Source organism: Coregonus lavaretus (genome assembly GCF_964263955.1).
Source record: "Coregonus lavaretus genome assembly, chromosome: 1".
Taxonomy (NCBI): Eukaryota; Metazoa; Chordata; class Actinopteri; order Salmoniformes; family Salmonidae; genus Coregonus; species Coregonus lavaretus.
In genome coordinates, this window is record NC_139988.1 from 16,464,417 (window position 1) to 16,478,784 (window position 14,368).

Below are 14,368 nucleotides of genomic sequence, written 5' to 3' on the forward strand. Positions count from 1 at the left end.
GACTCAAAATTAATTTGAATGTTTTATTACTCTGCCATTTTTTAAGTCATGCCCCCCTCCGTCCTTGACTTATCCTAAATAAGTCTATATAACACACACTCCTTGTTAGAATCTTAATATCACAAACAGAACTGGAGTTATAACCAGTTTTAGGAGAGCATGTCATTTTTGAATGGTTTTCCCGGTTGCCCCTTCTTCTCCCACAGTATGGTCCTTCTCTTCTCCCGATAGTTGAAGGAGGCGTGCCCAGTTGATAATCACCCCGATAATTGCCTCGAAACTTAACCTAAACTATACCAAAACTAATTTCGCACTAGTGGATGCTCCTCAGAGGAGGAAAGGGAGGACATCCTCCTCAGTGAATTTCAAAATAATAAATTAATAGTGAAACATTAAAAAAGTTATCATTTTTAGATAAAACTATACTAAATATATTCACATGTAACCAAATAATTGATTTAAAACATACTGTTTTGCAATGAAGGTGTACACTAGCCTCAGCAGCACTCAGTAAGGTAGCACCATGGTGTAGCCGGAGGACAGCTAGCTTCTGTCCTCCTCTGGGTACATTGACTTCAATACAAAACCTAGGAGGCTCATGGTTCTCACCCCCTTCCATAGACTTACACAGTAAATATGACAGCTTCCGGAGGACGTCCTCCAACCTGTCAGAGCTCTTGTAGCATGAACTGACATTTTCTCCACCCAATCAAAGGATCAGAGAATGATTCTAGTACTGAAAGCATAAGCTACAGCTAGCTAGCACTGCAGTGCATAAAATGTGGTGAGTAGTTGACTCAAAGAGAGCTAAAGACAATAGTTAAACAGGTTTGACCAAATTAATTTCTTCCCAAATTAAGGAGAAACAAGAGAGAGAGAGAGCGAGAGGGAGAGAGAGCTACTGTAGCTATATTTTTGTAGTATGTTCTTCTATTCACTTTCACTTATTTAGCTAGCTTCAAATGCAGCTCTCTAGTTTAGCCTACTCAAACACCCAGCTCAAACAGAGAGGGATGGTAGCTAGCTGGCTATGGCTATCCAAAACTGGAACTCTTCGACGTCAAGGTAAGCTTTTGGTTGTACACTGCTCAAAAAAATAAAGGGAACACTTAAACAACACATCCTAGATCTGAATGAATGAAATAATCTTATTAAATACTTTTTTCTTTACATAGTTGAATGCGCTGACAACAAAATCACACAAAAATTATCAATGGAAATCAAATTTATCAACCCATGGAGGTCTGGATTTGGAGTCACCCTCAAAATTTAAGTGGAAAACCACACTACAGGCTGATCCAACTTTGATGTAATGTCCTTAAAACAAGTCAAAATGAGGCTCAGTAGTGTGTGTGTGGCCTCCACGTGCCTGTATGACCTCCCTACAACGCCTGGGCATGCTCCTGATGAGGTGGCGGATGGTCTCCTGAGGGATCTCCTCCCAGACCTGGACTAAAGCATCCGCCAACTCCTGGACAGTCTGTGGTGCAACATGGCGTTGGTGGATGGAGCGAGACATGATGTCCCAGATGTGCTCAATTGGATTCAGGTCTGGGGAACGGGCGGGCCAGTCCATAGCATCAATGCCTTCCTCTTGCCGGAACAGCTGACACACTCCAGCCACATGAGGTCTAGCATTGTCTTGCATTAGGAGGAACCCAGGGCCAACCGCACCAGCATATGGTCTCACAAGGGGTCTGAGGATCTCATCTCGGTACCTAATGGCAGTCAGGCTACCTCTGGCGAGCACATGGAGGGCTGTGCGGCCCCCCAAAGAAATGCCACCCCACACCATGACTGACCCACCGCCAAACCGGTCATGCTGGAGGATGTTGCAGGCAGCAGAACGTTCTCCACGGCGTCTCCAGACTCTGTCACGCCTGTCACATGTGCTCAGTGTGAACCTGCTTTCATCTGTGAAGAGCACAGGGCGCCAGTGGCGAATTTGCCAATCTTGGTGTTCTCTGGCAAATGCCAAACGTCCTGCACGGTGTTGGGCTGTAAGCACAACCCCCACCTGTGGACGTCGGGCCCTCATACCACCCTCATGGAGTCTGTTTCTGACCGTTTGAGCAGACACATGCACATTTGTGGCCTGCTGGAGGTAATTTTGCAGGGCTCTGGCAGTGCTCCTCCTGCTCCTCCTTGCACAAAGGCGGGGTAGCGGTCCTGCTGACAACCCTCCTACGGCCTCCTCCACGTCTCCTGATGTACTGGCCTGTCTCCTGGTAGAGCCTCCATGCTCTGGACACTACGCTGACAGACAAAGCAAACCTTCTTGCCACAGCTCGCATTGATGTGCCATCCTGGATGAGCTGCACTACCTGAGCCACTTGTGTGGGTTGTAGACTCCGTTTCATGCTACCACTAGAGTGAAAGCACCGCCAGCATTCAAAAGTGACCAAAACATCAGCCAGGAAGCATAAGAACTGAGAAGTGGTCTGTGGTCACCACCTGCAGAACCACTTCTTTATTGGGGGTGTCTTGCTAATTGCCTATAATTTCCACCTGTTGTCTATTCCATTTGCACAACAGCATGTGAAATGTATTGTCAATCAGTGTTGCTTCCTAAGTGGACAGTTTGATTTCACAGAAGTGTGATTGACTTAGAGTTACATAGTACCCGCAAAACACCAGTCTTAACGTCAACAGTGAAGAGGCGACTCCGGGGTGCTGACCTTCTAGGCAGAGTTGCAAAAAAAAAACAATATCTCAGACTGCCCATCTTAATCTTTTCTTTTTATTGGCCAGTCTGAGATATGGCATTTTCTTTGCAACTCTGCCTAGAAGGTCAGCACCCCGGAGTCGCCTCTTCACTGTTGACGTTGAGACTGGTGTTTTGCGGGTACTATTTAATGAAGCTGCCAGTTGAGGACCTGTGAGGCGACCTGTGAGGCCAATCTTTTTTTACATCACTCACAGCCAAAGATACAGTTTTAACATTTTATAGTCATCCAATGTCTGCCATGTTTTTGGATGACGTGAAGACGTCGTCGCTGCTCACACTGCTCCCTGTGCGCACTGAGTGGTAGTGATGTTAATCATTTTCAAATCAAATCAAATTTGAATCGTCACATGCTTCCTAACAACAGGTGTAGACTAACCTAGTGCTCCGGTCCTGCTTGCCGTGCAGTAGCAGAGAGAACAGTCCACGACCTGGGCGGCTGGAGATCTTGACAATCTCCATGGCCTTCCCCCGACAGTTGTGCACCGGGGCCTCCCACTCCTCTTTCTATTCTGGTTAAAGCCAGTTTGCGCTGTTCTGTGAAGGGAGTAGTACACAGCGTTGTACGAGATCTTCAGTTTCTTGGCAATTTCTCGCATGGAATAGCCTTCATTTCTCAGAACAAGAATAGACTGACGAGTTTCAGAAGATAGTTCTTTGTTTCTGGCCATTTTGAGCCTGTTATCGAACCCACAATTGCTGATGCTCCAGATACTCAACTAGTCTCAAGAAGACCAGTTTAATTGCTTCTTTAATCAGCACAACAGTTTTCAGCTGTGCTAACATAATTGCAAAATGGTTTTCTAATGATCAATTAGCCTTTTAAAATGATAAACTTGGATTAGCAAACACAACGTGCCATTGGAACACAGGACTGATGGTTGCTGATAATGGTCCTCTGTACGCCTATATAGATATTCCATAAAAAATCAGCCGTTTCCAGCTATAATAGCCATTTACAACATTAACAATGTCTACACTGTATTTCTGATCAATTTGATGTTATTTTAATGGACAGAAAAATTGCTTTTCTTTCGAAAACAAGGAAATGTCTAAGTGACCCCAAACTTTTGAACAGTAGTGTATGTTCCAAGCAGTAAGTATGAACCTGCAGAAAGATTGATGCACTCAAGAGGTTGCAAGTTCAAATCCCCAAAGCATTCATGTATACTCTGTCAAGTGTCCTTGCGCACTGCTAGTTTTACGTTGATGTTACGTTGGTGGTGATAATTGGACAATTATTGACTTTATTCTGGGCAGCTTTTAGCATTTTACAGAAATGCATTCCTGCCAATAAGTCTGTGGCCATGTCTCTTTTATGTGCACAGACCTGCTGTTGTAGCAGGACATGTAGCAAGACATTTCAGGGTGCAAGCGACCAAAAGGTTACAAGTTCAAATCCCATTTAAGGCTGAGTCCCAAGTGTGGTCACAGTATAAAATTATACAACTAATTTAGTTTTACACTAATTAAAATCAGAATACAGCAGCATACTGTCATTTTACAGAAATAACACCTTCAGGTTGTTGTATATACTTTAGGCAAAGTGCAAAAATGTATTCTTGGCAATATATGTATAGCCAATCTCCATTATGTCCAGAGACCTGGTGGTGCAGCAGCGACTTCAGGTATCTATCAACCAAGAGGTTGTAAATTCAAATCCCAAGTGAGGTTGAGTCCCAAGTATTCAGCATACAGCAGCATACTGTCCTTTAACACCCTCATTTAGCTGTAAAAATACAGTAACTAGTTGTATATTTACTGTACTTTCACTGCAACGAGACAAAAACCTCCAGGGGACCATAACACAACGTTCTAAGAACATCCTAAAAGCTTTCTTGGGGACGTCCCTGGAACAAACCAGGAACAAGACAAAACCTGCAGGGGACCATGACTGTTTAATTTGAATTAATGTCAATTATGCCTTTTTAAAGTAAAATATTCTCAATTACATTTGACACCTGGGTTTCCACATGTGCTCAAATGTTGTCACGTGTAGTTTCATGTTATCACATCTTGCACATGTTATCACATTAAATTCACATTAAATCACGTGATCACGTGAAATTCATGTGGTTTTTCCATGAGGGGAGGCTGTCTGGATGAATCCAGGGCCGTTGGAAAAGTTGAGCGAAATATAATATACGTTTCTCCTCCCACAGGGTTAAGTAGAAAACATGTTTTCTTTTAGACTCAAGGCTCGATAAAGGAAACTAACGTTCGTAATAAAGTTTGCCATTGATAATCTGAGATGCAGCGGGCGAGAGAGAGTGGGTGTGATGAATGTAACCTGAATGACATGGCTGAAGGATGTGGATTCCTTATCTGAACAATGCTACATGTTTGTTATTGGTATGGTATTACAGTAAGAACCAGAGTGTATTACAGTAAGAACCAGAGTGTATTACAGTAAGAACCAGAGTGTATTACAGTAATAACCAGAGTGTATTACAGTAATAACCAGACTTGAAGGTAATGGTAAGTGCACAACCTGAAAAATAACTGAAAATGTTGTCCTTGTAAATAAAGAGAATACTTTTTTCTACTTTTACAGTATCTAGGCTACCAAAAGTGCTAGAGGACCATAGTTGCCCATCTGTGTTAAACTAGGAAACCTCTTTCCCTAACCTGTGCTTGTGCCTCTATCCCCATGCAGCGGCCAAGGCCAACTGTGACTTCTACAACAAACCGCGTCTGATGATGGAGCTGCCGTCCAAAGGCGGCCTCCCCCTCCAACACATGAACCCTATGCAACCTATGAACCCCATGACCAACAACCCTATGCCCCACAATCCAATGAACAACCCGATGTCCCACAACAACCCCATGTCCCATAACAACCCCATGGCCCACCACAACCCCATGCCCCACAACAACCCCATGCCCCACAACAACCCCATGTCCCACATCAAGCCTATGTCCCTCAACAAACCCATGTCCCTCAACAAACCCATGTCCCACATCAAGCCCATGTCCCACATCAAGCCCATGTCCCACAACAACCCCATGGCCCACAACAACCCCATGGCCCACAACAACCCCATGGCCCACAACAACCCCATGGCCCACAACAACCCCATGGCCCACAACAACCCCATGGCCCACAACAACCCCATGCCCCACAACAACCCAATGCCCCACAACAACCCCTTTAGTCCCATCAGCCCACTGGGCTCCCTGGGTCCCAAGCCGGTGGCCACCTACATCACAGAGATGCCCAGCAGCTTGCCCATCCTATCCAGCACCTACCAGGGCTCCACCATGCCGACTGCGCCCAAGCAGAACGGACAGAAGTCCCAAAGACTCAGCAACAGTGGCGACAGGGTCAGTAATAAAGGTCCAGGAGCCATGACCATGTCCAGCATGACTAGAACAGGGACTTTCCCGGGGCCTCACCACCACACCGGGACGGTTCCTGGTCCTCACCACCAACAACACCACCAACATCAACAGCAACAACACCACTCGCTGGCCTACAGCTCCAACACCATCGCAGCCCCCAGGGGGATGGGGGGAGGGATGGGGCCGAAGGGCTGGGACGGTACTGAGACTGTGGGTAGGAGGAAGGGTTACAGCTACAAGAGGCCCCAGTGCACGGTGGAGCAGATCAACGAGCTGCACAGTCAGTCCCGCTCCCAGAGCCACAGTCAGCACTTCCTGCCCACTCAGCCTTACTTTGTGACCAACAGTAAGACTGAGGTGACTGTGTGAGAGAGTGAGAGAGGGGGACGATAGTTCCCCAAAGTGGAGTCACCTAATAGGCAGAGCAGGAAAGGACAGAGATGGTGGTGTGTAAGGCCCTGGTTGTGGTGTGTCCTTCTAGTGGGGGCCAGAACAGTGCATCCTGGTGGTGTGGCAGTGTGCTTGCATTTGTCGTCCAGTATGAGTGGATCACTGCACATGTGACTGTCAGTCAATCGTACACAGACCCTCAGCCAGGGAAGGGGGGCGGAATGGTATAACCATGACAACGTCCAACAGAAGTATCAAATTAATTGTGTGTGTTATATCTCCTGTGTAATGGTAACATTATCAACCAATGACAGTGAAACGTGAATACAGCAAAAGGAAACATGAGATTGCCATGGATTGCATTACCAAATCTGACAAGCAATATGAGATCTATGGACACCACAATGGCTGGGGCTAAAACATTGAGCAGGGAAACAACAAACTGTGGGGAAAGGAAAATACATTCATTAAGGAGGCTCTCTCCTACAAAGCCATTTAATTGGTCGCAGTTTTAGGGCTATGGGTTATGGGCTATAGCTACGAACATTATGGGCTTTCTTCCGCGCTTGCAACCTTCAAACCTTCAACACATTCTGGAGGTTATTGTCCTGTATATTTGAAGAACAGTACTTGATCACAGCTGGCCCGAAGGCAAGGAGGCTGAAGCATCATCTGGAGGATAGTACCGTACTCATCAGTCCTAATGCTGTTCACACAGAGAATCACAGAGAGTCTGTGATCCAATATTTAAAGATGTGACTACAGACCATGGCCAGTTGTAGTGATACCGCCATCTTTTTTACATTTCCATTTTTCTTTCTTTCTTTCTTTCTTTCTTTCTTTCTTTCTTTCTTTCTTTCTTTCTTTCTTTCTTTCTTTCTTTCTTTCTTTCTTTCTTTCTTTCTTTCTTTCTTTCTTTCTTTCTTTCTTTCTTTCTTTCTTTCTTTCTTTCTTTCTTTCTTTCTTTCTTTCTTTCTTTCTTTCTTTCCTTCCATCCCTCTGAGAAAAGACAACCTTCAGGTAAAGAAAATGTAAAGAGAGAGCTAAATGTGGTTCTGAATAGTTTCTGTTCTACAGTGTATGGCGTAGCTCCGATAAGAACTATGAAACCCTACTGAGAGATATTCCCCCTGAAAGTGTCATCCCTCATGTGTATCATTGCTACAGAATATTGTGATTAATACAATGTGCCAAAAACAATTGATTTCTGTTTGTATTTTTGTATGACTGTGTCCTCTTGAACTTTGGCGACCACTTCACTCTGGTGTCTGTGGAAAATACTGTTGGTAGGGCATCCAAATATGAAATGGTCTAAAAGTAGAAGACAAAACGTCTTCAAGCATCTTGAACAGTAAAATCTATACAACCCGAATCTATAGTCAGATTTCAGCCTATAGAAAGCACACTGCATCCATGTACCGGTTGTAAACATCCCCCATCAGTTTATTTTCTTTCTAATTTTCTCTTCTTTGCTCAGCTAGTGGTTCCACTGTGAAAGCCATGATAAAAAACAGGTCAATGTTTTCAGGATGTGAATTATCACAATACTCAGTTGAATTAATCCAGCTATGCGGAAATTTTGAAATTTGAACCCCATACTGTCCTTAAATGTCACACTGCTCTCAGTGCAGCAGGCAGACAAGCAGGCAGGCAGGGAGGCAGGTAGACAGGCAGGGAGGGAAGCAGGCGGGCAGGCAGGGATGCAGGGATGCAGAGAAAGCAGGCAAGCAGTGAGGGAGGGAGGCAGGCGGGCAGGGAGGCAGGGATGCAGGGATGCAGGGATGCAGGGATGCAGGGATGCAGAGAAAGCAGGCAAGCAGTGAGGGAGGGAGGCAGGCAGGCAGGGATGCAGGGATGCAGGGATGCAGAGAAAGCAGGCAAGCAGTGAGGGAGGGAGGCAGGCAGGCAGGGATGCAGGGATGCAGGGATGCAGAGAAAGCAGGCAAGCAGTGAGGGAGGGAGGCAGGCGGGCAGGGAGGCAGGGATGCAGGTAAACAGAGAAACTAGGCAGGCAAAGCAGCTCAAGCAGAACATACGGTGAGCTCCAAAAGGATTGGGGCAGTGACACATTTGTTGTTGTTTTGGCTCTGTAATCCAGCACTTTGGATTTGAAATGATACAACGTGTATGAGGTTAAAGTGCAGACTGTCAGCTTTAATTTGAGGGTATTTTCATCCATATTGGGTGAACCGTTTAGAAGTTACAGAACCTTTTGTTCATAGTCCCCCCATTTTAGGGAACCAAGAGTATTGGGCCAAATTCACTTAGATGTACACTCTATATATATATATATATATATATATATATATATACTACCAGTCAAAAGTTTGGACACACCTACTCATTCTAGGGTTTTTCTTTATTTTTACTATTTTCTACATTGTAGAATAATAAGGAAGACATCAAAACTATGAAATAACACATATGGAATCATGTAGTAACCAAAAAAGTGTTAAACAAATCAAAATATATTTTATATTTGAGATTCTTCAAAGTAGCCACCCTTTGCCTTGATGACAGCTTTGCACACTCTTGGCATTCTCTCATCCAGCTTCATGAGGTAGTCACCTGGAATGCATTTCAATTAATAGGTGTGCCTTCTTAAAAGTTAATTTGTGGAATTTCTTTCTTTCTTAATGCGTTTGAGCCAATCAGTTGTGTTGTGACAAGGTAAGGTTGGTATACAGAAGATAGCCCTATTTGGTAAAAGACCAAGTTCATATTATGGCAAGAACAGCTCAAATAAGCAAAGAGAAACTACAGTCCATCATTACTTTAAGACATGAAGGTCAGTCAATACGGAACATTTCAAGTGCAGTCGCAAATTTCAAGTGCAGTCGCAAAAACCATCAAGCGCTATGATGAAACTGGCTCTCATGAGGACCACCACAGGTAACAGACACATCTCAACATCAACTGTTCAGAGGAGACTACGTGAATCAGGCCTTCATGGTCGAATTGCTGCAAAGAAACCACTACTAAAGGACAACAATAATAAGAAGAGACTTGCTTGGGCCAAGAAACATGAGCAATGGACATTAGACCGGTGGAAATATGTCCTTTGGTCTGATGAGTCCAAATGTGAGATGTTTGTTTCCAACCTCCGTGTCTTTGTGAGATGCAAAGTAGGTAAACGGATGATCTCTGCGTGTGTAGTTCCCACCGTGAAGCATAGAGGAGGAGGTGTGATGGTGTGGGGGTGCTTTGCTGGTGACACTGTCTGTGATTTATTTAGAATTCAAGGCACACTTAACCAGCATGGCTACCACAGCATTCTGCAGCAATACGCCATCCCATCTGGTTTGGGCTTAGTGGGACTATCATTTGTTTTTCAACAGGACAGTGACCCAACACACCTCCAGGCTGTGTAAGGGCTATTTGACCAAGAAGGAGCGAGATGGAGTGGTGCATCAGATGACCTGGCCTCCACAATCACCCAACCTCAACCCAATTGAGATGTGCAAAGCTGTCATCAAGGCAAAGGGTGGCTAATTTGAAGAATCTCAAATATAAAATATATGTATTTTGATTTGTTTAACACTTTTTTGGTTACTACATGATTCCATATGTGTTATACCATAGTTTTGATGTCTTCACTATTATTCTACAATGTAGAAAATAATAAAAAATAAAGAAAAATCCTTGAATGAGTTGGTGTGTCCAAACTTTTGACTGGTACTGTATATACAAAAGTATGTGGACACCCCATCAAATTAGTGGATTCGGCTATTTCAGCCACACCCATTGCTGACAGCCACACTGCATGCAATCTCCATAGACAAACATTGGCAGTAGAATGGCCTTACTGAAGAGCTCAGTGACTTTCAAGGTGGCATAGAATGCCACCTTTCCAACAAGTCAGTTCGTCAAATTTCTGCCCTGTTAGAGCTGCCCAGGTCAACTGTAAGTGCTGTTATTGTGAAGTGGAAACATCTAGGAGCAACAACGGCTCAGCCGTGAAATGGTAGGCCACACAAGCTCAAAGAACGGGATAGCTGAGTGCTGAAGCGCGTAGCGCGTAAAAATCATCTGTCCTCGGTTGCAACACTCACTACCGAGTTCCAAACTGCCTCTGGAAGCAACGTCAGCTTAATAACTGTTCGTCGGGAGCTTCATGAAATGGGTTACAGACACACAAATATCATACCCCCCCACAAAAAAAGGATAACCTCCCATGTTATTGTAATGGTGAGAGGTTAGCATGTCTTGGGGGTATGATATTTGTGCATCTGTAACTTTCTCACTCATCATTACAATCATTATTCAGGATTAATTCAGGATAATCCGTAATCATGGTAGTATCCACATTCATGTAGAAGTGTTTAGTAACATATTCTATTCTTATTTACAATAAAACTGACTCCAAAATGACACAATACATTATTTACCATTCATTTCTATTGCATCCAACACATTTTAGAGTCACAAGCTTGATGTAGCCAATGAATATGGGACCAAATACTTAACTTTTTACTATTTTAATACACATAAGTAAATGTGGCCCAATACTTTTGGTCCCCTAAAATGGGGGGACTATGTACAAAAAGTGCTGTAATTTCTAAACGGTTCACCCGATGTGGATGAAAATAACCTAAAATATGCACTTTAACCTTATAGTAATTGCATCATTTCAATTCCAAAGTGTTGAAGTACAGAGCCAAAACAATAACAAATGTGCAATTGTCCCAATACTTTTGGAGCTCACTGTATGTTGTCCGAGCTGCATTCTACACTCAACATAACCTAATAGAGAAGAGTCATCCTTCCTGACTTCTCCCCAGCATTCAGTTTCAAGTTTTATTAGTTGTATGTACGGGATACACATGGTATACACCGTCCAACTAAATGCTTACTTGCAGATTCCTTCTGGACAATGCAACAACAATAAGAAAAGATAAGGATATGAACGTAAAGTAAATGGCTCAATAGAATAGAATAAATATGTTAGTATTAGTATAATACAGGGAGGAACAATATATAGTCCAATGTTATATATATTATTATGATGTACAGGGTTGTCTTCACCACCCTCTGGAGGGCCTTGCGATCATGGACGGAGCAATTCCCGTACCAGGCCGTGATGCAACCTGTCAGGACGCTCTCGATGGTGCAGCGGTAGTATTTGGAAAGGACCCCAGGGTGGCATGCCGAATTTCTTCAACCGCATTAGGAAGTAGAGACGCTGTTGCACCCTCTTGTCAAAAGAGTGGTGGTGTTGTTGGTCCATGTCGGTGAATATCAAACGGCAAAACAATAGACATCAGCATTATACAAAACAGTAGATATGGAACCCCATACATGTCAAGACCTCGGTGATGTGGACGCAGAGGTACTTAAAACTGCTGACTCTCTCTACTGCAGTCCTGTTGATGTGGATCGGGGCGTGTTCCCTCCTCTGCTTCCTGAAGTCAACAATCAACTCCTTTGTTTCACTTACCTCCTCCCTATAGGCTGACTCATCGTTGTTGGTTATCAGGTCTACAACCGTTGTGTCATCAGCGAACTTAATGATGGAGTTGGTGTTGTGCAAAGCCACGCAGTTGTGGGTTAACTGGGAGTACAGCAGAGGGCTGTGGACACCCATGGGGGGCCCCTGTGTTAAGAGTCAGTGTGGAGGAGGTGTTGTTGCCAATCCTCACAGCCTGTGGTCTGCCTGTCAGGAAGTCCAGGATCCAGTTAGAGAGGGTTGTGTCCATACCCAGGGCTATGAATGCTGAACTGTAATTAATGAGAGCACAGTTAGAGCACAGTTAGATGAGAGCACAGTTAGATGAGAGCACAGTTAGACGAGAGCACAGTTAGACGAGAGCACAGTTAGACGAGAGCACAGTCAGATGAGAGCACAGTTAGATGAGAGCACAGTTAGATTAGAGCACAGTTAGATTAGAGCACAGTTAATGAGAGCACAGTTAGGTGAGAGCACAGTTAGAGCACAGTTAGCGGGCCTCACTCTCACTGATGTAGCAGTCATGCAGCTCCTAGACTCTGAGAGGGCAGGAGATACTGGACTGTTACTATTGTAGTATACTACTACTACTGCTGCTACTACTACTACTACTACTATGCTATTACTACTACTGCTACTGCTACTACTACTACTACTACTACTATGCTATGCTATTACTACTACTACTACTACTACTACTACTGCTACTGCTGCTGCTGCTGCTACTACTACTACTACTACTACTACTACTACTACTACTATTACTACATCAATGATTGCCTTCTCAGGATTTTTCTTATAATAGAGAGAGACAGAGTGTCCCTACTCCAAGACTCCGTTCCACACTAGCACACCATTTTTCAATGCATGGCCATGCCAATACATTCCCTCATTCTAAGTGTGCCAGTTCGAATATTGGAATGGAGCCTAATTCCCCCTCGTCACATCTGACCCTTTCTTCCCCTCTAAAGCCAGGTGTCTGAAATTGGCAGAGCAGCGAGCCCCCAGCTCCTGCCTAACCAACCTAGTTCCTGATTGACCTGCTGTTTTCTGCTCGGCTAAAAGGAGCGAAATTAAGACTGGAAGGTGTGAGTAGCCTAATTAGTAGAATCAGAGCCACTCGTTCCCCGGCCCTGCTCTTGCCTCACAGTGGGCAAATTGATCGAAGGATTCGGTTGGCAGATTCAATCAAGGCAGCCAGGCATGCCACTGAAATCTTGTATTAACTGCCTGGCTGAATATGGTTTAGTATTGTGTAGTATTGTGTTGCTCGTTAATAACAACAACCTGTTAAAGGGGTTTTCACAACATAAACTAACTCTGATTGAGGGAGCAATTGAGGAAAACTGTACAATACTGATTTTCACTCAAAGAGGCCGCATTAAGGAACTGTGTGACAAACCTGGACATTCTTGTGTGTACAATAAATGTGATTTTTGTTCAACCATATAATGTACAGTATATCAGATCATATCTCAAGCCTTTTCTTGGAAAACTACACTACAGCTAGAATACCTTTCTCATCTCTCTCTGGCAAACTTAACTCGGTGGTTTGATTTTATTTACACATATAATTACAATCTGGTGTAACAGAGTTAAGAACGTACGGTAAACTCACTCCACAGCTAGCTTGAGATGTCGCGGATGGAGATATCCAATTGGTACCTTTTGGGTGGCTCAACCAGTTGTAACGTTGTCAAGGAGGGCAGTCACGTGTGTCGGCAAAGCAGAGGTCCCGAGTGCGAGCCATGTATGAGCTGAATATGGGGGAAGTGGTACTCGCTAAGCAAGCAGCGTGACGCATTATCATCTCAGAGAGGAAGTGATTGAATGGAATCCATGTTTTCTAGAGAGAGGGATGGAAAGAATTAGGGGGAGAGGGACTGAGAGGGAGAGAGTAGAGAGGGAGAGAGTAGAGAGGGAGAGAGATAGAGAGATGCCTGCTGTAAGGGGGAGAAACTAAAAAAACTCAACTTGGGAACTCGGTATAGGAGGATGAGGACTTTCCCATTCAATCAATACATTTTACAAACCTGATGAGATTAAACCTGACCTAATTAAAATACCTGACAGTACTACTTAACATTATTGACATTTATTATATAAAATGCTATCTGCAGCCTATTTATGCAGTAGTCTGAACACCAGTACACACACACACACACACACAGTAATCATCATCAGTAAGGGTATCAGGATTGTGAGCACTGATGATGGAAGTTCTCTAAATTCTTATAAAAAAGTAGAATGAGCGAATTAGTCCCAGACAGCATGCCCTATTGTCAGCTCTAATACTGACTGAAACAGCAACTGACTATCTAGATCCAGACAGACTCAGAGGCCCATATTATCCCAGTCTTCTGTTCTATCGATCCCAGTGCCATGTTTCATTACCGCCTGTATTAGAAATGCAACATGCATGAACACATCTCAAGTAGATCATTCAATGTGGAACTAGATCAATT

At 44.0% G+C, this 14,368-nt stretch overlaps 1 protein-coding gene across 1 annotated transcript in view; it reads left to right on the forward strand.

Moving 5' to 3' along the window:
* Nucleotides 1-6,436, forward strand: part of LOC311123278 (protein shisa-9A-like) — a gene marked incomplete at both ends in the record, with an annotated part of 101,258 nt that extends 94,822 nt beyond the window's left edge. Inside the window, one exon of the mRNA XM_084158161.1 lies at nt 5,382-6,436. Within this exon, the coding sequence (XP_084014287.1) occupies nt 5,382-6,436 (1,055 nt within the window). The remainder of the gene's footprint in view (nt 1-5,381) is intronic.
* Nucleotides 6,437-14,368: the final 7,932 nt, after the last annotated feature.